Source organism: Polypterus senegalus, chromosome 5 (genome assembly GCF_016835505.1).
Source record: "Polypterus senegalus isolate Bchr_013 chromosome 5, ASM1683550v1, whole genome shotgun sequence".
In the NCBI taxonomy this organism is placed as follows: domain Eukaryota; kingdom Metazoa; phylum Chordata; class Cladistia; order Polypteriformes; family Polypteridae; genus Polypterus; species Polypterus senegalus.
The window spans coordinates 203465630-203492678 of NC_053158.1; the positions used below are offsets into that span (position 1 = coordinate 203465630).

A 27049-nucleotide genomic window follows, 5' to 3' on the forward strand; every position below is an offset into this window, starting at 1 on the left:
CTATTATATAGTGCCTTTCATATCTATCTATCTATCTATCCATCCATCCATCCATCCATCCATCATCCAACCCGCCATATCCTAACCATAGGGTCACGGGGGTCTGCTGGAGCCAATCCCAGCCAACACAGGGCGCAAGGCAGGAAACAAACCCTGGGCAGGGCGCCAGCCCACCGCAGATCTATCTATCTATCTATCTATCTATCTATCTATCTATCTATCTATCTATCTATCTATAATAAATCACCTTTCATATCTATCTATCTATCTATCTATAATAAAGCACCTTTCATATCTATCTATCTATCTATCTATCTATCTATTATATAGTGCCTTTCATATCTATCTATTATATAGTGCCTTTCATATCTATCTATCTATCCATCATTATATATTGCCCTATATATCCATCCATCCATCATCCAACCCACCATATCCTAACCACAGGGTCACAGGGGTCTGCTGGAGCCAATCCCAGCCAACACAGGGCGCAAGGCAGGAAACAAACCCTGGGCAGGGCACCAGCCCACCGCAGATCTATCTATCTATCTATCTATCTATCTATCTATCTATCTATCATGGTGTACCTCTATCTATCTATCTATCTATTGTGGCAGACGGCCGGAACCCATGCCCAGCCGGGACACCCCTTTGACATTAGATCCGGGGGAGCAGCCATGGGATGCACACTATGTCCCCAGGAACAATTGGTGGCAGCCCCCCTGGGTTGCACCGGGGCCACAATTGTGTTACACCAGAGCTCATCCCTGTTGGGCTTCGTGGCCACCACCAGGGGGAGCTGCACAGCTTCCTGAGCCTATGTGGGTTGTAATGCAGCCACACCCGGAAGTGCAGCCTTAATTAGGTTAATTATTACCTGAAGCACTTCAGGGTGGGCTATAAAAGGAGCCACCACTCCAGGAGCCACAGTCGGGAGGAGGAGGAGGAGGACGACGAGGAGGAGGAGGAGGAGGAGGAGGAGGAAGACAACGTTTGCTGGGAGGAGTGGTGGCAGAGGAAAATTTGCTATTTTTGTTGATGTTTTGCTTGTGTGTGTTTGGGACTGTGTGCCGCCTGAGGGATATGGGGAAGATGTGCCCCACGGGTGAAGAAAAATAAATCTTTTTGTTTAGTTTTCATGTGCCTCCGTTGTCGGGTTGGCACTGGTGAAGCACTTATTCTCACACTATCTATCTATTATATAGTACCTTACATAAATATCTATCTATCTATCTATCTATCTGGTTTGTACCTCTGGTGAGGCACTTATTCTCTCTCTCTCGCTCTCTGGTTTGTACCTCTTGTCATCGTAAGCAGTGGTCCTCCTAGGAGAAGGTTGCTGTAGGCACATCAGCGACACAAACGTATTCAGCACCCTGGTCAGCTGGGGATTGATCAGCTGAAGCTGGTGCCTCACTTTTGTTTTTGATCTCCATCTCCAGATAACTTGCATCAAAATCGGAGTCTGACAGGTCAGAGTCAGCGATAATATGCAAAACGTTGTCCACCGAGTATTTTGCTTTGCTTATTTGCTTTGGTCTCTCCCAAGATGTTGATGCCATTTTAAAGGTTGTTTGCTCTTCGCTACTTGTGCGCAGATAATCAAGGTCAGATCAACAAAACTAACTTTCCTTCCAGCAACGAGAGTTGAACTAAAAAGTAACGGTGAGTTTTGTCACAGTTTACAGCTGATTACCCTCCTCTACCCCTGAATTTTGACAATAGTGGAGGAAGAAGAAGACAAGACAACAGCAGTGCCCCCTCTCAGTCTGGGGTAGAACCACATACTTGGGAGGAACTTGGAGGGTGACACTCTGAGGCACATGTACAGCCATGTCCACCTCTTGATGACTCCGACGGACTTCTTTTTTTTGTGGAGGACTTCTGGTGTCATAGTATTGGAGGACTGGAAGCAGGTCAGGTGAAAGTTCCACAAAACTGAGTTTTTCTCTAGGCAGTGCCCTCTGGCTGCAACCATACCCGCAATCAGGTTGTCCTACAACAGTACCCAGCACGCCCTGCAGGTGTCCATACTGGGATTATGCCAGGAACACTGCCATCCCTCGTATTTTGGAGGAGCTGCTCTCCCCCCAAACATCCATTATTCTTTATCCCTGACTGGAACAGTGACTGAGGACCACAGCAAGGTTCATCAGACAGGGCATCGAGTGTATATATATATATTCAAGGCATTCGTGGTCTGAATCACAATCTGACTGTATGGGTGACTACCTACCAGGTAACGCTTGTGGTTGGTCAGCAAGTCGGCTAACATCCGCCACGGTGCCCTCTTTCAGTTGCGAGAAGCAGATCATAGAATGGTTGAAATAGTTTTACTGTCAAATAATGCAAAGAGTACGCGACACGTGTTTCGCCCTAATTCAAACCCTTAATTTCGCCCTAATGTGTACGCCTGGTGAGCCCAGAATTAGGGCGAATCACTAGTCGCGTACTCTTTGCATTATTTGACAGTAAAACTATTTCAACCATATATATATATATATATATATATATCCATGGAACCATCTCCTACACTAGAACATTCTCAGATCTGCTTAATTTGGTACAGAGTTGAAGGGCACATATAAAAAAAAATATATTTGAAATTGGAAAAGAATAAAATATGTAAAGGCTCCAATTCACACACTTACACTTTTATATGATGGCTCCTTCAAAGCTTCTAAATCCAGGAGATGCTCATCTTCATAATCGTCTGGCTCTTCCTTTAAAAAAGAGTAGCAAAGTGAGATCTTTCAGTTTGGACTTTAGTATTGAATCCTCCCTCCTTTCTGCCCCCAACGGGGACATTTTTATTAAAACTTCAGTTTGCAGTGATGAAAACTTTAAAAACGGAATAAACATGAAAATATTGGGACTAAACTTCTAACACTTTGTAAAATGCAGACCTTTTTCTGATTTTCTTGCTTTGTGAAAGCTCCGTTGGCTTGTAATGGTCTTATGAAGATCAAATATGAAGTCATTGTGGAGAGGATGACTTTACAGTTCACATATGACAACACTGACATAGACGTGGACATCATTTAAAATAGGAAATCCACCAAAGGATGAATGGATGAACAGAGGGAGAGCAAATTTAAAGCACACACACACACACATATATATATATACTAGACATTGAGCCCATTACAATAACGGGCGCTAAAACAGTAGTGCATAAACGTTAGTAGGAACAGTCGACATTAAATGGCAAAGGACCTTGTATGTGGCTGTAATATGCGTCACTGTATTGTGTGCCTTTAATTTTCTCTCTCAGTAATACTGCTTTGTATTTCCGTAAAATGCCTGTAATTTTGTCTGACAGTAATACAGTGGAACCTCGGTTCACGACCATAATTTGTTCCAGAACTCTGGTTCTAACCCGATTTGGTCGTGAACCGAAATAATTTCCCCCATAGGATTGTATGTAAATACAATTAATCCGTTCCAGACCGTATGAACTGTATGTAAATATATATTTTTTTAAGATTTTAAGCACAAATATAGTAATTATACCATTGAATGCACAGCGTAATAGTAAACTAAATGTAAAAACATTGAATAACAGAGAAAACTAACACTGCAAGAGTTTGCGCTATAGCCTTACAACCCGCTCGCTAAAAACGCCTTTTTTAATGAGTTTTAAACACAAGGAAAAAAAATGAACATTTGAAAAATCTGTAATTTAATAAACAACCAAGAAAAGTAACATTGCAACATTGCACGCGTGTGTGTGTGTGTCTCTCTCGCGGGCCTGCGTGTGTGTGTGTGTCTGTCTGTCTGTCTGTCTGTCTCTCTGGACAGGGAATGCACAGGAAGAGACTGAACACGTGCTGTGTGGCCCCGCGCATGCGCACCTTACCAGGAGACATACACACAGACACCTGGACACACACAAGGGTTTTATTAAAGAGGATGATGATATATATATATATATATAGTACAGGCCAAAAGTTTGGACACACCTCCTCATTCAATGTGTTTTCTTTATTTTCATGTCCATTTACTGTACATTGGTAGATTCTCACTGAAGGTATCAAAACTGAATGAACACACGTGGAGTTATGTACTTAACAAAAAAAGGTGAAATAACTAAAAACATGTTTTATATTCTAATTTCTTCAAAATAGCCACCCTTTGCTCTGATTACTGCTTTGCACACTCTTGGCATTCTCTCGATGAGCTTCAACAGGTAGTCACCTGAAATGGTTTTCCAACAGTCTTGAAGGAGTTCCCAGAGCTGTTTAGCACTTGTTGGCCCCTTTGCCTTCACTCTGCTATTTTGAAGAAACTAGAATATAAAACATGTTTTCAGTTATTTCACCTTGTTTTGTTAAGTACATAACTCCACGTGTGTTCATTCAGTTTTGATGCCTTCAGTGAGAATCTACCAATGTAAATGGTCATGAAAATAAAGAAAACACATTGAATGAGGAGGGGTGTCCAAACTTTTGGCCTGTACTGTGTATATATATATATATATATATATATACTGCTCAAAAGAATTAAAGGAACACTTTTTAATCAGAGTATAGCATAAAGTCAATGAAACTTATGGGATATTAATCTGGTCAGTTAAGTAGCAGAGGGGTTGTTAATCAGTTTCAGCTGCTGTGGTGTTAATGAAATTAACAACAGATGCACTAGAGGGGCAACAATGAGATGACCCCCAAAACAGGAATGGTTTAACAGGTGGAGGCCACTGACATTTTTCCCTCCTCATCTTTTCTGACTGTTTCTTCACTAGTTTTGCATTTGGCTACAGTCAGTGTCACTACTGGTAGCATGAGGCGATACCTGGACCCTACAGAGGTTGCACAGGTAGTCCAACTTCTCCAGGATGGCACATCAATATGTGTCATTGCCAGAAGGTTTGCTGTGTCTCCCTGCACAGTCTCAAGGGCATGGAGGAGATTCTAGGAGACAAGCAGTTACTCTAGGAGAGCTGGAGAGGGCCATAGAAGGTCCATAACCCATCAGCAGGACCAGTATCTGCTCCTTTGGGCAAGGAGGAACAGGATGAGCACTGCCAGAGCCCTACAAAATGACCTCCAGCAGGTCACTGGTGTGAATGTCTCTGACCAAACAACCAGAAAGACTTCATGAGGGTGACCCAAGGGCCCCATGTCCTCTAATGGGCCCTGAGCTCACTGCCCAGCAGCATGCAGCTCGATTGGCATTCGCCATAGAATACCAGAATTGGCAGATGCACCACTGGTGCCCTGTGCTTCTTTACAGATGAGAGCAGGTTCACCCTGAGCACGTGGCAGAAGTGAAAGAGTCTGGAGAAGCCATGGAGAACATTATGCTGCCTGTAACATCATTCAGCATGAGCAGTTTGGTGGTGGGTTAATGATTGTCTGGGGAGGCATATCCATGGAGGGTCACACAGACCGCTACAGGCTTGACAAAGGCACCTTGGCTGCCATTAGGTATCAGGATGAAATCCTTGGACCCATTGTCAGACCCTATGCTGGTACAGTGGCTCCTGGTGCACGACAATTCCTGGCCTCATGTGGTGAGAGTATGCAGGCAGTTCCTGGAGGATGAAGGAATTGATACCATTGACTGGCCACCACGCTTTCCTGACCTAAATCCAATAGAACACCTCTGGGACATTATGTTTTGGTCCATCCAATGCCACCAGGATGCACCTCAGACTGTCCAGGAGCTCAGTGATGCCCTGGTCCAGATCTGGGAGGAGATCCCCCACAACACCATCTGTCATCTCATTAGAAGCATGCACCGATGTTGTCAGGCATGTATACAAGAACACAGGGGCCATACAAAGTGCTGCGGACAATTTGGAGTTGCTGCAATTCAATTTTGGCAAAATGGACTAGCCTGCCACATCATTTTTTCACTCTGATTTTTGGGGCGTCTTTGAATTCAGGGCTCTGTAGGTTGATCATTTTCATTTCCATCAAACGATGTGGCATCCTTTCGTTCCTAACACATTACCCAGTCTATATCAGTATAGATATCCAGGAGGATTTCTTTTTCCCATTGAGATCTGATGTGTTTTCAAAGTGTTCCTTTAATTTTTTTGAGCAGTTTATATATATATATATCTCCATCCATCCATTATCCAACCCGCTATATCCTAACTACAGGGTCACGGGGGTCTGCTGGAGCCAATCCCAGCCAACACAGGCCGCAAGGCAGGAAACAAACCCTGGGCAGAGCGCCAGCCCACCGCAGGGCACACACTAGGGTCAATTTAGGATCGCCAATTGACCTCACCTGCATGTCTTTGGACTGTGGGAGGAAACTCCACACAGGGAGGACCCGGGAAGTAAACCCAGGTCCCCGAACTGCGAGGCAGCAGCGCTACCCACTGCACCACCATGCCTCCCAATTTATATATATATATATATATACATATATATATATATATATATAATATATATAATATATGAGATATATATATATGAGATATATACAGTGGTGTGAAAAAATATTTGCCCCCTTCCTGATTTCTTATTCTTTTGCATGTTTGTCACACAAAATGTTTCTGATCATCAAACACATTTAACCATTAGTCAAATATAACACAAGTAAACACAAAATGCAGTTTTTAAATGATGGTTTTTATTATTTAGGGAGAAAAAATCCAAACCTACATGGCCCTGTGTGAAAAAGTAATTGCCCCCTTGTTAAAACATAACCTAACTGTGGTGTATCACACCTGAGTTCAATTTCCTGATTACTGCCACAACTGTTTCAATCAAGAAATCACTTCAATAGGAGCTGCCTGACACAGAGAAGTAGACCAAAAGCACCTCAAAAGCTAGACATCATGCCAAGATCCAAAGAAATTCAGGAACAAATGAGAACAGAAGTAATTGAGATCTATCAGTCTGGTAAAGGTTATAAAGCCATTTCTAAAGCTTTGGGACTCCAGCGAACCACAGTGAGAGACATTATCCACAAATGGCAAAAACATGGAGCAGTGGTGAACCTTCCCAGGAGTGGCCGGCTGGCTGACCAAAATTACCCCAAGAGCGCAGAGATGACTCATCCGAGAGGTCACAAAAGACCCCAGGACAACGTCTAAAGAACTGCAGGCCTCACTTGCCTCAATTAAAGTCAGTGTTCACGACTCCACCATAAGAAAGAGACTGGGCAAAATGGCCTGCATGGCAGATTTCCAAGACGCAAACCACTGTTAAGCAAAAGAACATTAGGGCTCGTCTCAATTTTGCTAAGAAACATCTCAATGATTGCCAAGACTTTGGGAAAATACCTTGTGGACTGATGAGACAAAAGTTGAACTTTTTGGAAGGCAAATGTCCCGTTACATCTGGCGTAAAAGGAACACAGCATTTCAGAAAAGAACATCATACCAACAGTAAAATATGGTGGTGGTAGTGTGATGGTCTGGGGTTGTTTTGCTGCTTCAGGACCTGGAAGGCTTGCTGTGATAGATGGAACCATGAATTCTACTGTCTACCAAAAAATCCTGAAGGAGAATGTCCGGCCATCTGTTCGTCAACTCAAGCTGAAGCGATCTTGGGTGCTGCAACAGGACAATGACCCAAAACACACCAGCAAATCCACCTCTGAATGGCTGAAGAAAAACAAAATGAAGACTTTGGAGTGGCCTAGTCAAAGTCCTGACCTGAATCCAATTGAGATGCTATGGCATGACCTTAAAAAGGCGCTTCATGCTAGAAAACCCTCAAATAAAGCTGAATGACAACAATTCTGCAAAGATGAGTGGGCCAAAATTCCTCCAGAGCGCTGTAAAAGACTCATTGCAAGTTATCGCAAACGCTTGATTGCAGTTGGGTGGCCAAACCAGTTATTAGGTTCAGGGGGCAATTACTTTTTCACACAGGGCCATGTAGGTTTGGATTTTTTCTCCCTAAATAATAAAACCATCATTTAAAAACTGCATTTTGTGTTTACTTGTGTTATATTTGACTAATGGTTAAATGTGTTTGATGATCAGAAACATTTTGTGTGACAAACATGCAAAAGAATAAGAAATCAGGAAGGGGGCAAATAGTTTTTCACACCACTGTATATATAAATAATTTCTGTTATATAAATAAGTGGAGAATACTGTATATATGTAATTAGAGGAGAAATCTAAAGATAATAAATGCAGATTGAGATCTATTAAGAGAGAATTTTGTAATGCATAGAGTAGGAAAGTAAATTATATTTCTCACTCCACCAGGTGATCATATCACAAACATTAGTAGTAATAAAATAAAATGCACTGCTCCAAATGTTTGTGATACACCATCTGTTGAAATTACAGAGACATAGCAACCGGACAAACCCACATATATTTGCCCTTTTATTAAGCTGGATAAAAAAAATGAAGGATGAATGGATGGGTCAAAAGATGAAATATATATATATATATATATATATATATATATATATATATATATATTTTTTTTTTTTCTGAGTCTTTTTTTTTCTGTTGATCAATGTCATAAAACCCAAATTATATCCTCAGTGAATCAGATTGCTCTCTATGTCTGTGTAGGTTTCCTTCCAAAGTCCAAAGACATGAAGCTTAGGTGGATTGGTGATGCTAAATTGGCTGTATTGTGTGTGTGTGTGTGTTCACCCAGTGACAGACTGGAGTCCTGTCTGGGGATTGTTCCTGCCGTGCACCCAATGCTAGCTGGGATAAGCTCCAACTTCCTCATGACAAATCAATGCTCAGGAGAAAGTAGGTTTAGAAGATGGATGGATAGAGGATTTTTATTTTTTAATCAAAAGAAAATACATGAAAACATCTAAAAGGGTGAGTACTTTTCATTGGCACCACATTCTATGCTGAATCAGGAGCTTTAGTCTTTTTCTGCCAATCTATTTTAAGTACTCCAAGATCCATATAATTCCAAGTCCAAGAAACATTCAAGCAATGTTGTTACTGATCTTTCCCATCCTGCACATCAAATTTTTAAAGCCCTCCTTTCCTTGAAACAACTCCCTTGTATGTGTAAATGTATGTGGCTAATAAAGTGACTCAAGTCTAAGATTCCAGAAGTATTCTGCAAAGAAAGAGTACTATGCCAGGTAGTGGCTGTTTGTCTCCACCTTGAGGTCTGAACATGCTATGACACCATTTTAGTCTTCTTATTCAGAGTGCGTACTTCTAGCCATATTAATTACACAGTTTTAAATCTAATAATTAGACCCAAATTCACACTTAATTATGGGTTTGTTACACTTTTGTTGTGGTGTAGCAACAGGGTGACTTGCAGATCTCAGCACTCTGCATTTCTTCTTAGAAGATGTTTCTGCTACAATCACATGTTGGTGATGTGCTTTTTTTTAACACATTTCTATTTATTAAAAGAGGTCCTGTAAAAAGCCACATTTCCCCCTATCTATCTATCTATCTATCTATCTATCCATCTATCTATCATATAGTGCCTATCTATCTATCTATCTATCTATCTATCTATCTATCTATCTATCTATCTATCTATCTATCATATAGTGCCTTTCTATCTATCTATGAATGATATAGTGCCTTTCACATCTATCTACAGTTGTGCTTGAAAGTCTGTGAACCCTGTAATATTTGATCATTTTCCTTAATAAATAAATGACCAAGCATAATATTTTTGTCTCATTTGTTTAACTGGTTTCTCTTTATCCTCTTTTAGGACTTGAGTTAAAATCTGATGATGTTTTAGGTGATATTTATACAGAAATATAGAAAATTCTAAAGGGTTCACAAACTTTCAAGCACAACTGTATCAATCTATCATATAGTTCCCTTCATATCTGTCTATCTATCTATCTATCTATCTATCTATCTATCTATCTATCTATCTATCTATCTATCTATCTATCTATCTATCATATAGTGCCTTTCATATCTATCTATCTATCTATCTATCTATCTATCTATCTATCTATCTATCTATCTATCTATCTATCTTTTCTCAGAATTAATATAGTTGGTTGGATTTCTCTCGTTTTTTTCAGTGTGAGCTTTATGGAATTCACCAAAACATAAATTTTTTATTCCCTTTTTTACTTATCTTTACCTGGGGTGCCAATAATTGTGCTGTGGACTGATCACACAAACCGATGGTCAATTTCTTAGGACCACCATACTAACACTGAGTAGAGTCTCCTTGTGCTCTCAGCACAGCCTCGGTTATTCATGGCATGGATTCCACAAGATGCTGGAAACATTCCTTTGAGATTGTGGTCCGCGCTGACATTGATTACATCACATAATTTCTGCAGATCTGTCCGCTGCAAGTCTCCTGTCCTTCCACATTCCAAAGGTCTTCTACTGGATTCCTATCTGGTGACTGGGAAGTCCACTGAAGAACACAGAACTCATGGCCATGTTCATGAAACCAGTTTGACTTGACTTTTGCTTTGTGATGTTGCGGACTAACATGCTGAAAGTAGCCACTAGAGGATTGGTCAGTTGTGGTCATGAAGAGAAACACATGGTCAGTGACAACATTCAGATAGTCTGTGGCATTCAAGCAATGATTGGTTGGTATTAACAGCTCCAAAGTGTGCCAAGAAAACATTCCCCATGCTTTTCCACCACCACCACCAGTGTGAACCGGTGATACAAGGCAGGATGCTTTCATGTTGTTGACACTAAATTCTGACCCCACCATCTAAAAAAAGAAATCGAGACTCCACCAGTCTTCAACGGCCCAGTTTTGGTGAGCCTGTGACCACCGCAGCCTCATCTTTCTGTTCTTAGCTGACAGGACTGGTCTTCTGCTGTTGTAGCCTTGAGGTTCAACGTGTTGTCCGTTCTGAAATGCCTTTCCACTCCCCACAGCTGAGCAGTGTGGCCTTTCTGTCAGCTCCAGCTAGTCTATGACCTCTCCTATCAACAGATCTGCTGCTCAATGGATGATTTTTTTTGTTTTCTGCTCCATTGTGAGTACACTTAAGAGACTTGTGCGTGAGAATCACACGAGATCAGCCATTACAGAGATTCTAAAAACCCACCCATCTGGCATGGTGGAAATCACCGAGATCTACAAACAAATGCTCGATTCATATCATCCAATGTACAGAACCCAAAATAACTATAAAAGATCACAAAAAACTTAAAAATAAATTACATCAATTCACAATCATCACAATGCACCAACATTCTTCAGACTTACAGTGATCTCCTCTTCCAGCCTGTCCAGTGAGAATTCAGCAATATCCTCAATGAAATATCCTTCTTCGGGGGCTTCAGTCGGATAATTAGGTCTGATAAAAATTAGGTCAAATGTTAAAAAACAAAACGTACATCTGAGTCTGTCCTGACCTTCGAGGTGTGGTGGACCTTAAAAGACCGAGACCGGGAGACAAATTACCAAATCCCGGAACTCTGGTCCAGATTTAATTATGAAATTTTCATTACGCTATAACTTATTAAGTTTATTACATAGAAAATCACCTGAAAAATCCCGGACCATCGAGAAGTGTGCGAAATGACGACATGAAGAATCGTCTTTGTGCCTAACTGGAAATGTCTTCGCATAAATCAAAGTCATCCAGACGCGCTGGAAGTGCATAATTAGATCTGGACCATCCTGTAGATGGCAGCCCCCAGGAGTTGCAGCGGCGCATCAGATTCCCACAGGACTTTATGGAATTTGGAGTTTGGCACAGTCCTGTTGGGTTCCATGGGGTGCCACCAGGGGGTGCTACAGGGACTGCGGAGTCCAACTTGATTGGGCTTCCGATCCACCTGGAAGTGCTTCCTGTCCACACTAATGGGCTACTGGAAATACTCCCAGGTACTGGACAAAAGAAGGCCATTGCCACTGCACCGAGAGCCAGGAGGGAGGGAGAGGACGACGCTTGCTGGGAGGAGTGGAGGCGGAACAGACAGAGAGAAGAAAGACAAAGAGAAAAATATTGTATATTTTTTATATATAGGCACCTCGGATACGAAAGCTATCAGAATAAATTCTTCTCAATGCAAATTACATCCATTCATCCATTATCCAACCCGCTATATCCTAACTACAGGGTCACGGGGGTCTGCTTTAGCCAATCCCACCCAACACAGGGCGCAAGGCAGGAAACAAACCCTGGGCAGGATGCCAGCCCACTGCAGGGCACGCACACACACACACACCAAGCACACATTAGGGACAATTTAGGATCGCCAATGCACCTAAAATGCATGTCTTTGGACTGTGGGAGGAAACCCACGAAGACATGGAGAGAACATGCAAACTTCACACAGGGAGGACCTGGGAAGTGAACCCGGGTCTACTAATTGTGAGGCAGCAGCGCCACCATGCCGCCTACAAATTACATTTTTACACATTTTTGTATTGATTTTTAAAGTTTGTCCTGTTTCACCACTACATGCCTGGAGCCAAGGGGGGGCTTGGTAGCTAGTTGCACACTAATTTAAACCTTTGTGCTCTGCAAGCACAAATGACACAAAGGTGACAGTCACTTGACAGTCATAGTTAAATGTAATGAGTCCTTTCTTTCTCTCCCACCATTTTCCCACAGCGTCCCCTGGTGGCATCCACAGTGCCCAGCAGGGCTGTGTTGCCGAACTCCACGTCCCATAGTGTCTTGTGGGAATCCGGGGCAACCACTGCAGTTCAGGGGAGCAGCTATCTAGCATTTTGGGGGAGAAAGTGTCCTTGAAAAGCTGCCTTTACCCACATCCTTCCATCTCAGGGGTGTCCTGGCCGGGTTGAGCTACCGGACCGTCTCTTACACAGCAAAAATGAAGACAGAGGAGCATCCTGCTGATGTGAGAAAACAAAATCATTGCAATGCACAAGGCAGGAAATGGCTAACAAAGAATATCGAAGAGTCTGAATGTCCCATTATGCACTGCTGGATCCACCATCAGAAAGTGGAAGGTTCATTACAGCACCAGGACTCTTACTGGAACTGGCTATCCCTCAAAACTCAACATCAGTGCGAGATGTTGACTGGTGAGACAGGCCACTAAAAATCCAACCATCACTCTCTAAAGTCTGCAGTGCTCCTTGGGTGACACGGGAGTGAAGGTGCAGAGGTCCACAACTTCAAGAGCTCTCCATAAAGCAGACCTCTACGGGAGAGTAGCAAGAAAGGAGCCATTCTATAAGAACAAAGCATGCATGGCACTTGCTACAAAGCATGAGAAAGACCCAGTTAAGGGGAAGGAGATCATTTTATGGTCAGATGAGACCAAAATAGAACAGACTTCAAAAAGGCATGCGTGGCATAAAATGAACACTGGCCAGGCCTCAAGAAACAGCAAACCTACAGTGAAATATGGTGGTGGCAGCATCAGGCTATGGGGATGTGCTGGGACTGGGAAATGTGTCAGAGCTGAAGGGTCAATGGATGGACATAAATACTGCAGAATACTGCAGGAGAACTTGTTCCAGTCTGCTTATGAACCTACGGCTCGGGAGAAGATTCAAATTCAAGGATTCAAGGCCAAAGTGACGCTGGAGTGGCTCAGAAACAGAAAGGTGAATATTTTGGAATGTCCAAGTCGAAGCCCTGATCTTAACCCTAAGGAGGAGTTGTGGCACTATTTGGAAACTGCTGTCCAGAGGTGCCATCCCACCAACTTAGAGGGTCTCTATCGATTCTGCCAAGAAGAATGGGGAAGAATCATAATGTGCAAAACTGCCAAATACTTACATAAGGGCTGTTAATGCTGTCAAAGGGATTTCCTTTTCTCTGCTTTCTTTTCCAGTTCTTCTATGGTGGTGCCTTACACTGCCACCACCACCACCACCACCTGACCGAGGCACCGTGCAGCCGCCTGTGATACCTGAATAAAGGCAGGTGCCCCAGGTGTGTACAAGACCCACTACATTGAATCCACTCAAGGTAAAGCCGGAAAACAATGACGAATGACTTCACATTTCTGAGGATCCCGTGAGTCGGATCACCCTCAGGTAATCGTGCCACATGGCCGTAGTGCCGGAACTGACGCTCCCTCACAATGCAGGTCATGAGCCTTATTCGGGACTCCATGAGCAACACAAAATCAAACCATCGGTACCTAAGGATTTTCTGGAGAGACCCCAAAGGAGTCCAGTCTTCGTCTCGAGTCACTGGATGGTGTCCATGACTCGCAAACGGGGAGCACCAGGACTCTAAATATTTGGACCTTCGTCCCTTTGCATAGATATCGGCAGTGCTACACACCCCTTTCCAGTGACCTCATGACCCCCCATGCTCTTCCAATTCATCTACTAACTTCATAGGAAGAGTCACCAGAGTCACATGAATGTCATTGTAAACCTTTCAATGATGAGGTCAACACTCTCTCTGCAGACAGACACCCTGCTGATGGCCGTGACTAAGAGGTCATTAAAGGCCTGGATCTTTGCTTTTTATCAGGACCCCCGCAAGCCCAGACACTCAAGACTCCTCACTCAGTCTCTCGAGAGCCCCCATTAAAGCCTCCATTGTCTCTGCGAAGATCACAGCATCATCAGCAAAATCAAGATCCGTGAATCTTTCTTCATCAACAGATGCCCCACAGCTGCTGGACCCCACGACCCTGCCCAACACCCAGTCCATGCAAGCTTTGAACAGAGTAGGAGCAGAACAGACCACTGACGGACCACAGAATCAACTGGGAAAAACTCTGCACAGCACTCACAGTACCAGTAGACAGGCCAGCCATGATATCCAGCAACCTCGAGGTGAAGTCTAAGGATGTCCCACAGGGCAGCTCGATCAACTGAGTCGAACATTTTATGAAAATCGACAAAGGCTGCAGAGAAACTCTGCCGATATTCACGTTTGCGCTCCATGAGAACCCTCAGTGCCAGGATGCGGTCGAAGGTCGGCGTAAAACCAGATTGCTCCGGTCGCTGGTAGGTGAGCAAGTGGTCACGGATCCTATTGAGGACGAACCTAGCAAGGACCTTACCCGGCACAGAGAGCAGTGTTATCCCCCTGTAGTTGCCGCAATCCAGGTGATCGACCTTCCTTTTCCAGACAGGGACGACGAGTCCCGTTTTCCAGTTAGTTGGGATGAAGCGCGTCTCCCAAATGGAAGTAAAGCTTGCTTGCAATGCCAGGAGGACAATCTGACCACCAGCCTGGAGACGTTCACCCCAGATACCTCAGATCCCTGCAGCCTTCCCTACCCTCAGCTGGTTCACCGCCTGCGCAATCCCAGTGAGACTGGGGGGGTTCACAGGTAATTGGAGGATCAGCCTGAAGAACCGTGGACCAGAGATATCCAGAGTCCTAGCTGGAGGAATCAGCGTGTGTTTCAATTAAATTAAAGACGTGTCACTGGGTATACACTTCCACTCAACGATATATGGACCCCCACTGGCCAGATCACATATTTTGTGTTTGAATGAAAAAATAGGGGCGGCATGGTGGCGGAGTGGGTAGCGCTGCCGCCTCACAGTTAGGAGACCCGGGTTTGCTTCCCAGGTCCTCCCTACGTGGAGTTTGCATGTTCTCCTCGTGTCTGCTTGGGTTTCCTCCCACAGTCCAAAGGAGTGCAGGTTAGGTGCATTGGCAATTCTAGATTGTGCTTGGTGTGTGTGTGCCCTGTGGTGGGCTGGCACCCTACCCGGGGTTTGTTTCCTGCCTTGCGCCCTGTGTTGGCTGGGATTGGCTCCAGCAGACCCCCGTGACCCTGTAGTTAGGATATAGCGGGTTGGATAATGGATGGATAAAAAAATAGTTAATGCAACTTTGACAGCAAACAAACTAAATTAATGGCATTTTTATCAAAATGTTAGTGAACTGAAAAACTTTGGCATCACCAGTCCAAGGAAGCTGGCACACCAGGAGGAAACTCATATGGCCAAGGAGGAGAAATGCAAACACCACACAGGAAAGCATCCAAGACTTGAACCCCAGGGTCTTTGTTTCAAAGCAGCAGTGCTAACCACTGCACCACCATGCCCCCCTCCCGTACCAGTGTGATATTTTACAAATGTCCACCAGCCCCCCTATAAACCACATACCTTTTCCAGCTGATGCAAGTCGCTTTTAAGGCTTCTTCTGCTAAACGGTCCAACACATTGCATACATTTTCTCCACTTCCCGTTTTCAGTTTTAAAGGTGGGAAATCAACGCTTCCACCCTAAAAGTAAGAAACATAAAACAATTGTTTTTTTTTTTTTTTACAATTGTACTCCGGCTCATTTGCATGAACTGCTTAGGCCGGCGGTGCTGGGTGGGGCACAAAGTAACAAAAAAGGGGGAGCGAAGATGTGAAAAAAAGAAAACAAGAATCAAAAATATGAAAAATCCATCTATTGAAACCAAAACAAATGAACTTAAACTACATTCTGATACTAGAAAAATAATAATAGAGTTAGATAAATGTCGATAAAAGTGAAGTAGGTATAATAAAATATGCATCTATGATATATCCATCCATTTTCTAACCCGCTGAATCCGAATACAGGGTCACGGGGGTCTGCTGGAGCAAATCCCAGCCACCACAGGGCACAAGGCAGGTACCAATCCTGGGCAGGGTGTCAACCCACCACAGGACACACACAAACACACCCACACACCAAGCACACACTAGGGCCAATTTAGAATCGCCAATCCACCTAACCTGCATGTCTTTGGATTGTGGGAGGAAACCGGAGCGCCCGGAGGAAACCCACGCAGACATGGGGAGAACATGCAAACTCCACGCAGGGAGGACCTGGGAAGCGAACCCGGGTCTCCTAACTGCGAGGCAGCAGCGCTACCACTGCGCCACCGTGCCGCCTCTATGATATATCATTAATTAAAAAAAAAACAAATTGGTATTAGTGGGCTTCTTTCAAAAAAATGTTAGGAGGGGCGCGATTAAAACTGTTTTGAAAACTCGGGTCGCAAATACGTGAAGGTTGAGAAACGCTGGCTTATACGCTTCAGATTCTGCTGGAGTCCTCATTCAAATCTGAAACTTCAGACAAAGGCTTCTAGTCTTGGACTTGGCATTGGAACTCCTCATGAGCATCTGGAAGATGGGGACATCACTGTCACCAATGAGGAATCGTTCAGGGTCCTCACACACACCAGGTGGCCACCAACTCAGGGCCTTCAAGTTAAAAGTGGCGGCTCATCCAGTTGAGCTAAAGAGAATTTCCCCTGCTCAAGTGAGGAAGCAGACATCTTGTCTTCTACTATAAACTGGGAGGATTTCATTTTACACCATGGTGGTCTTGATAACCCTTCATGAGCACAGTAGGGTGAGCCCCCCAGATATCACCGCTGACACATCTCTCAGGGTCTCACATGCTCATACAGAGAGAATGGCCACAGACCTGAGAACCCTGAGTCAATAAACCAGCTGAGCACCATAAGAACTTGGACCACTCAAGTGTCCATAATGTTTGGGACAAAGTGACAAAAATTTTCTCCTTGATTGACCCGTCTGCTGAATAGTTAAAAATTACAAATCAAACAATTCAGACATCATGATTAAAGTGCACATTGCAGACTTTCATTTGGGGGGATTTGCAGACATTTCGTCACAGAACGCTTTATCTACATGGTTCCCCCCCCATTTCAGGGCACCATAATGTTTGGCACACAGCAATGGCGGGTCTGTTAAAGCCGTCATATTTAGGACTTTGTCGCATGTCCCTCACATGCAATGACTGCTTGAAGTCTTCCATTAACAGACATCAGTAGGTGTTGAGGGTCTTCTCTGGTGTTGCTCTGCCAAGCCTCTCGTGCAGCCATCTTCAGCTCCTGCTTGATTTGGGGGGTTTGTCACCTTAAGTTTTCTCTTCGGCATAAGGAAGGCCTGCTCAGTTGGACTGAAATCAGGTGATTGGCTTGGCCATTCCAGAATTTTCCATTTTATCTCTTTGATAAAGTCCTGTACTGTCTCAGCAGTCTGTTTAGTTTATTATCTTGATGTTGATGAAGTTTCATCCAGTGAGTTTGGAGGTCTTTACTGAAACTTGAGATGATCAGATGTTTCCATACCCCTCAGAATTCATTGTACCACTGCAGTCAGCAGGTCCATCATCAGTGAAGAGAAAGTGTGCCAGTACCTTTGGCAGCCATACATGCCCAAGCCATAAGACTGTCAGCACTGCCATTTTTAACAGATAAGGTGGTCTGCTTTGGCTCTTGGGCATATCTTTCTCATCTCTACACTTTGCTCTCACCATCACTCTGATGAGGTTCACCTTTGTCTCGTTTGTCCACAAGACCTTTTCCCAGAAAACTGCAGGCTCTTTGAAGTCCTTTGTCACAAACTGTAATCTGGCCATCCTGTTTAGGTGGTCTTCATCTTGCAGTGTGTCCTCCACTGTATTTCTGTTCATGATGTCTTCAGCTGATCGTCGTCTCTGACACGTCCACATCGGCCCCCTGAAGTCTGTTTCTGATCTGTCGGACAGAAATGGGGGGCTTTTTCTTGACCATAGTGAGGATTCTTCTGTCATCAGCAGTGGAGGTCTTCCTTGGGCTAGCAGTCAGTCCCTTTGTGATTACTGAGCCCACCAGTGTGTTCTTTTCACTTCATGATATTCCAGACAGTTGACTTCGGTCCTCGTAAGGTCTTCTGATGTCTCCAATGGTTTAATTCTTGTGTTTCAGCCTCATGATGGCTTCTTTCACTTTCATTGGCACAGCTCTTGTCCTCATGTTGAATAACAACAGCTACAGACTCCAAAGGGTAGCAGCAGGCCGAGGTTTCTTATGAAGCCATGAAACCCACCTGAGGAATCACAAACACCTGGGATGCCAGTTGTCACAAATATTATGATGCCCCAAAATGGGGGGACCATATAGAAAAAGAGTGGTGTGACTGAAATGTCTGGAAATGTGCAGCTTAATGAAAATGTGTTTGATCTAAAATTTTAAACAGTGGAGCAGAGGGGTCAATCATGGAAAAGGGGGTCTTTTTACCAAACATAATGGAGGATAGATAGATGTGAGAAAAAGAAAAGAGCCTCTGGTCTGATGAAACCTGTTTGGCCTCAATTCTAAAACAGGGACCACTCATCATCTGAGTGATAATAGCACTGCAAAGTTGAAGCATGGTGGTGGCAGCATCGTGCTGACGGGTTGCAAGGATGGATGGATAGATAGATAGATAGATAGATAGATAGATAGATAGATAGATAGATAGATAGATAGATAGATAGATAGATAGATAGATAGATAGATAGATAGATAGATAGATAGATAGATAGATAGATGAGATAGATAGATAGATAGATAATGACTAGTTATGTGCGCCAACTATGCGTGTTAAAGTTGTCTGTGAAGGGCTCCCTGTTTAAACGCGGCTGCCAGTCGTGAACTGGGCCCTTCGTCACACAGCATTATGATTTTTTATAAGGGGAACAAAATTACAAAAGAAAACCCTTGGACGTTGATTCGATAGGAATGGCCTACTCGGAATCACTGTCCGAATCGTAATTATGTGGTGGTGTAGGAGCATTTTGCTTCTGTCCGTTCACAGTCCGTCTCGTTTTCACGACGCTGTAGTTTCCTCTCACGATCTCTTTCTCTTTCTCTAATCTCGAAGGTTGCTTTGTAGCAATCCAAAGAGTAAGGCAATATACACGGAGCAGTGGTTATAAAAGGGGGACACAAAGGTATCCAGGCTCTTTAAAGCATAAATAGGGATCACTTCACCGACATATGAGCAAGCCACGGTACAACTGTGAGACGTGCAGCACTCGCCGGCTACAACGTAACAATAATAATTTCCGGAACGTGCTGTTACGTGTCATTCATTTTACCCACTGTCTTTCTTTCATTCATTTGTTACGTAGGCACGTACCTTTTATCTTCGGCAATCTCATTCTCTAACCAGCGTAACACTGTCCACCACCCCTTTCGTTATTCTGGCACATTCTTGACATCCGTGAGTAACAACAACGTACTAAACTGGACGGTGGTCTACGCATGTGTGGAATTCACAGACAAACAAAGATCAAGATCTAAATGAAGATCTCTTTAGTTAATTTAAAGCACAACAATTTGTTTAGTTTGAATGTCTGTGTTTTGAGGTGTGACTGGCGTACTGCAGTCTTCAGTAGTATAAACCTGGAGGAGATTCTTAATGCAATGCCTATGTTTTAGCTGTCTCTCTACTGCCATCTAGTGCTTCTTCTTCTAATTCATTTGCGGACAAACAAAGATCAAGATCCAAAGGAAGATTATAGATAGATAGATAGATAGATAGATAGATAGATAGATAGATAGATAGATAGATAGATAGATAGATAGATAGATAGATAGATAGATAGATAGATAGGACACTATAAAATAATAGATAGAATGACAAAAGTGAAAATATGTTTTCAAAAATATTTGTAAATATATTAAAAGTCAAAAACTGAAACCTCTCATTGCCCGAGACTCAAAACACTACCATGTACGGTTGTGAACTTGTGTAAATTTTTAATTTCTCTTTAGGGACAAATAAATTATTCTAATCTAATCTAAATAAATAAATGTCTTTCATTAACATTTAAATAGCAAATTGGTTGGAGCACTAACTGCTTACCACTTAAGAAAGTGTCTGGAATGACCACCTGCTGGCCTGGTGGCCCTCCAGAATCTGAGTTTGATTTATGGCTATCCTTGGTGCCTTGTGATTTGGTTTTTTGAGCGCCCCCTAGAGTTCAACTAAACTGAATAAACCAGGTGACTGTAGCAGAGGTTGGTTAAACTAAGACTTAACAGAGACAGTAACAGCATAACGGGGCTTATAAGGCAGCTGAAGTTTGACCCAGCTGACGCTTTCCAATGATACTTACAAAGTTCCGGAACTCCTTCAGTATCTTCGAGACAGTAGCATTGGGGTCATCGTACTCTTGCGGCTGTTCAAAATAGCAGCCAGCCTTGTTGATGAGCCAAGCAGCAATAGTGGTGAACATAAAGAATTGTTCTCCAGGATTAGTGGGAAGTGCAAAGTAGTGCCTGAAATATAAAAGGAGCGGGGTTAAGGAGATATGCGCCCATAAAATGTTCAGGTAATTACAATGTGCGTCATTTCTATTTCCAAGAATCAATTCAGTTCAATTGTGGATAACGTGCTGCTGAGAAGAGAGGAATATAGTCACAATAAAAGACATCTATAAGGAATCTACTGTACAATGGAGTGGTAAAGTAGGTGGCATGGTGGTGCTGCCCCCTCATGGATCCAGCTTCTAGCATTTCTGTGTGGAGTCTGCAGCTTCTCCCTGTTCTTATGTGTGTTTCCTTCAGTTTTCTTCCAACATCTTTAAAGATATGCAGATAGGCTCTAAACTGTGATATGTTTGGTGGTCCCTCAAGTACTCAGATCCTCTCCTATGACACTTGAGGTGCATCCCATTCTATGGACCATCACTGAGATGTTTATATGTCTTCATTGGAACACTTTGGTGTGAATGCCAGGCGTCGTGTTTGGAGGAGCACCGCTCATAACCAGGCCGATACCATCCCTACAGTGAAGCATGGTGGTGGCAGCATCATGCTGTGGGGAACTGGGAGACTAGTCAGGATAAAGGGAAAGAAGACTGCAGCAATGTACAGAGACATCCTGGATGAAAACCTGCTCCAGAGCGCTCTTGACCTGAGACTGGGGCGACGATTCATCTTTCAGCAGGACAACGACCCTAAGCACACAGCCAAGATATCAAAGGAGTGGCTTCAGGACAACTCTGTGAATGTCCTTGAGTGGCCCAGCCAGAGCAGAGCCAGACTTGAATCCGATTGAACATCTCTGGAGAGATCTTAAAATGGCTGTGCACCGACGTTTCCCATCCAACCTGTTGGAGCTTGAGAGGTGCTGCAAAGAGGAATGGGTGAAACTGGCCAAGGATAGGTGTGCCAAGCTTGTGGCATCATATTCAAAAAGACTTGAGGCTGGAATTGCTGCCAAAGGTGCATCGACAAAGTATTGAGCAAAGGCTGTGAATACTTATGGACATGGGATTTCTCAGTTTTTGTATTTTTTATGAATTTGCAAAAATCTCAAATAAACTTTTTTCACGTTGTCATTATGGGGTGTTGTGTGTAGAATTCTGAGGAAAATATTAATTTAATCCATTTTGGAATAAGGCTGTAACATAACAAAATGTGGAAAAAGTGATGCGCTGTGAATACTTTCTGGATGCACCGTAGATAGATAGATAGATAGATAGATAGATAGATAGATAGATAGATAGATAGATAGATAGATAGATAGATAGATAGATAGATAGATAGATATGAAAGGCACTATATGATAGATAGATAGATCTAAAGATAGATGCACCTAAAATCTGGAATAGCCTGCCAATAGGAATTCGCCAGGCTGATACAGTAGAGCACTTTAAAACACTGCTGAAAACACATTACTTTAACATGGCCTTTTTATAACTTAATTTTAATCGTAATTTAACTTAATCCTGATACTCTGTATGTTCAATTCTTCATAATAACTATTCATGGTGGCTCTAAAATCCGTACTGACCCCTACTCTCTTTTCTGTTTCTTTTCCGGTTTCTTTGTGGTGGTGGCCTGCGCCACCTCCACCTACTCAAAGCTTCATGATGCTCCAACAATGATGGACGGATTAAAAGGAAGAAGTCTACGTGACCATCATCATCATCAAGCCTTTCCGTGAGAATCCTAAATCCAAAGAGGACTGTTTCATTTATGTTAGGTAGAATGCCCAGAGGGGACTGGGTGGTCTCATGGTCTGGAATCCCTACAGATTTTATTTTTTCTCTGGAGTTTTTTTGTTTTTCCTGTCCCCCCTGGCCATTGGACCTTACTCTTATTCGATGTTAATGTTGATTTATTTTTTATAATTATGTCTTTCATTTATCTATTCTTTAATATGTAAAGCACTTTGAGCTACTGTTTGTATGATAATGTGCTATATAAATAAATGTTGTTGTTGTTGTAGATAGATAGATAGATAGATAGATAGATAGATAGATAGATAGATAGATAGATAGATAGATAGATAGATAGATAGATAGATAGATAGATAGATAGATAGATGTGAAAGGCACTATATAATAGATAGATTTAAAAAGAAAGAAAAGAAAATTTGTGACTTGGCTGTCACAGCCCCAGTGAGGAGGTATATTGCTGTACTGGCATGTTGCTGTTATTATAAAAGACCCCCAGTCACATTTCTCAGACCACTTAAGCAAACAGTGGGCACTGCCAGGAACAACCCCTGGACAGGGCCTTGGCCCATCACATGGTGAACACGCTCACACACACAGCATAGGGACAATTTAGCACCAGCAGTCCACCCACCTGCATGACTTTAGATTGTGGGAGAAAAGCAACAAGAACACGGGGAGAACATACAGACTCCATACGAGGAGGACCTCGGATGTGAATGCTGGTCTCCTTAGTGTGAAGCACCAGTGCTACCACTGCACCCCTCTCTCGCCCTTTCTGGTCCTGACCTTGAAACATTTTTTAGTGTTTTGTTGTTTTTTTTTCATCAATGAAATGATGTGTAATTATGAAAATGTGCAATTTGCTAATTAATAAGAAGAAATAAAAAACACAATACTGTACTACTGTGGCTTTAAAACATTACTGACATGGCTGAAAGTCCTCATTATTGGTGTCAGAGAGAGGATGTTCAGTGTTGTTCAGAACTCACAACTGGCACTCAGTTTTGTTTTTTCATTCTCTTCTTCGCTGCGACCTCCAGGGGGTCCAGAGTCTGTCCCCTTACTGAGCCTGCCCCTTTAATTAGCTTGTTAATTTGGTGGGCTTCTCTTGAATTGCTGTTACCAGACCAGCACACCACTGTGTAGAACGCTGCTGATGTTTGACTATGAGACTGCACTGTTTGCACATTGGAAAATTGAAATACAAATATATGTTTAATTCTGTAATCTTATAAGAAAGAACAAATAACTGAAGTAATTCACGTAGGAAATGATGTGTTTTTTTTTTTTAATAATGAAAATTATTTTTAAATAATAAAGGAGGTATTTTAAAGATATCTTAATGTGAGATGCATTCAAAGATATTTTAAAACCATTTACAGTACTGATATTTTCAAATGATTAAGAAATAGCTCTAAATGAATTCAATATAGTTTCCTCCCACAGTCCAAAGACATGCAGGTTAGGTGGATTGGCGACTCTACATTGGCCCTAGTGTGTGCTTGGTGTGTTTATGTGCGTCCTGCGGTGCGTTGGCACCCTGCCCGGGATTGGTTCCTGCCTTGTGCCCTGTGTTGGCTGGGATTGGCTCCAGCAGACCCCCGTGACCCTGTTTTCGGATTCAGCGGGTTGGAAAATGGATGGATGGATGGAGTTCAATATATCTGGAAATATTTAAAGATATCTTGAAATGATTTAGAAAAATATTTTAATATTTAGGGATATATTTAAATGAATTTAAGTTATTTTCAAATGTTTTTAAAGATATCTCTAAATGGTTATTTGGCTTGCCGTGTAAGATTTACATAAAATAGGTGAATAAAGACAAGAATCTCCGAGGCTGATTACGCTACTGTTTAATAGGTAATAATGTAATGGGTTTGTTTCAACATAATTTAGTTGTTTTAATGTGACGTGTAAGAGAATTGTGTCAATGTAACTAGAAAAAGCTGAGTAATACCAACAAACACGATTATTTTAACTTCAAGTGAAGAACCCGTTAGTTAATTTTTCACAGTGTTCGTGTGATACACTATCACCAATTATAACCTATAATGCTATCGCTATTATAACACGACAAATCGCCTTTTTTCTTGTTGCTCTGACAGTAGGCTACGTTTTCTCTGATCGCATCACAAATATATAAGTTCATAATCCACCTTATATTGATATGCAGTGTATTTTTGAATATGTTCATATGCTGTCGTCCTGTTTCCATACCAAAGCATGATAACGCATTTAAGATGTTACGATATTTAAAAGAAGACGTTTCGCAATAGACTCACGAGTGAATCGTACAACTGAACGTGTCTTTTCACGAGTTAAAGGAGTGAAGAGGCAAGAGGCAGGATTCTCTTGCGCATGCGGTTTAGACATCTATCGACGAACCAAACCTACGCAGGACACGCATGCGCTTTAGACATCTACCGGCGAACTAAAATACCCAGGACACGCATGCGTTTTAGTCCTCCCGAAGCGCTCCACTTAAAACTGTTGTTCTTGCTTACGAATTTTTTCATACGACTCAATGAAATAAGCCGCTCAGAAAGAACGAATCGTTCGTGAATCTCCCATCACTTGCTGCCGACACTCGATCGCACATTTGCTCGCTCACCTCGACAGGCTCTTCACGTTGTTTCTCCGGAGCACCTCCTCCTCGTAGTTGAGCAGCTTTAATTTATCCAGTAGTTCCTCCATGACTACAAATAAGGTGTAAGCCGCTCCGGGACCAGGCTCGTAATCTTCGGATCTCCGGCTTTCTTCGGACATTTTGACAAGCATCTAACTGACACCGAGGACTGCTATTGTCCTGGCTATAATGGAAAAAATAAACGGATGTGAACAATGAGTACAAAAATAAAAGTATCAAGAAATTAGTCACGCTAGTCTTTATCATTTGGGTGGCAGCGACTTTTATTTTTTATTGAACGTCCGAGGTGGCCGTTTCCACGGAAACCGCTATCTTTACCGGGCTCGGTGCGAAAACGTCAGACGTGTCCCGCCGACCAACACGAATCGAAGTAAAGAATTTCTCGAGAGGGCCGGTAAAGCGCAAAGATCGCATGTACCAGTGATGGTGGTGGACCTGGCGGAATATGAAAAGGAATAACCCAGCAAGCATACTGACATGGGGCCAGCGTGGGCAAAGTTAACAGTGTTGGCATGTGTTAATAAAGTTCAGTTAATCTAATCGACTCTAATCTATGTGGGCAGCCAACTGTGGCTCAATTGGGATTAGCACATTTGGGCAACATTGGCCACAAACCACTGACCCAGAGTGGGCAAACAGTCAGGAAGTCCAAATTTGGTCATGAACCTGAAAAACCCATCCATCTATTTTACATATCTGGTGGGGATGCCAAGCACCTGGAGCCTACCCCAGCAAGCAGTGGGCACTGCCAGGAACAACCCCTGGACAGGGCCTTGGCCCATCACATGGTGAACACGCTCACACACACACAGCATAGGGACAATTTAGCACCAGCAGTCCACCCACCTGCATGACTTTAGATTGTGGGAGAAAAGCAACAAGAACACGGGGAGAGCATGCAGACTCCATACGAGGAGGACCTCGGATGTGAATGCTGGTCTCCTTAGTGTGAAGCACCAGTGCTACCACTGCACCCCTCTCTCGCCCTTTCTGGTCCTGACCTTGAAACATTTTTTAGTGTTTTGTTGTTTTTTTTTCATCAATGAAATGATGTGTAATTATGAAAATGTGCAATTTGCTAATTAATAAGAAGGAATAAAAAACACAATACTGTAGTACTGTGGCTTTAAAACATTACCAATAATGCAGGGGTGCACAAAAGTAGGTTTTCATTATTATTATTGTTATTATTATTATTATTATTATTATTATTATTATTACATTCTGGTTAGGTGCATTGGTGATCCTAAATTGTCCCTTGTGTGTGCTTGGTGTGTGTGCCCTGCAGTGGGCTGGCTGGGATTGGCTCCAGCAGACCCCCGTGACCCTGTGTTAGGATATAGTGGGTTAGACGATGACTGACTGACTGACTATTGTTACAGGTGTGCATACACCAAACACGTAACTTATTCTTGTATTATTGTTTCTCTCTATTATATAAAAAAATCTTGAGACGAGACAAGACTTTTTCAGAAAGATAATTTCAAGTCCCGTGAGACGAGACTTTGTGCCAAGTGATGAAGTGAAAACCTAACAGGTCCAAAAGACAAACAGTAGAAGAAGAAAAGACAAAGAACAGAAGACAAAGTAGAGCGTCGTTAATTAAAGTACTACAATTCGAAAGTCTCAAAAAACTGATAGGAAAGATCACATTAGCGCTAAGAAACCGAAATTATTGCTCGGTGAAATAACAGAACAGTGAAAAGCGATTGTATACAGTGGTGTGAAAACCTATTTGCCCCCTTCCGGATTTCTTATTCTTTTGCATGTTTGTCACACAAAATGTTTCTGATCATCAAACACATTTAACCATTAGTCAAATATAACACAAGTAAACACAAAATGCAGTTTTTAA

General features: G+C 42.7%; 1 protein-coding gene across 1 annotated transcript in view; it reads right to left on the reverse strand.

The window, feature by feature from the left end:
* The window catches only part of LOC120529940 (intraflagellar transport protein 57 homolog), a 45528-nt gene extending 20157 nt beyond the window's left edge, over positions 1 to 25371 (reverse strand). Inside the window, exons 1-5 of the mRNA XM_039754149.1 lie at positions 25159 to 25371; positions 20694 to 20856; positions 15927 to 16045; positions 11124 to 11214; positions 2652 to 2723 (exon numbers count right to left, since the gene is read on the reverse strand). Of these exons, the coding sequence (XP_039610083.1) occupies positions 2652 to 2723; positions 11124 to 11214; positions 15927 to 16045; positions 20694 to 20856; positions 25159 to 25325 (612 nt within the window). The 5' untranslated portion in view covers positions 25326 to 25371. The remainder of the gene's footprint in view (positions 1 to 2651; positions 2724 to 11123; positions 11215 to 15926; positions 16046 to 20693; positions 20857 to 25158) is intronic.
* Between the last annotated feature and the right edge of the window lie 1678 nt (positions 25372 to 27049).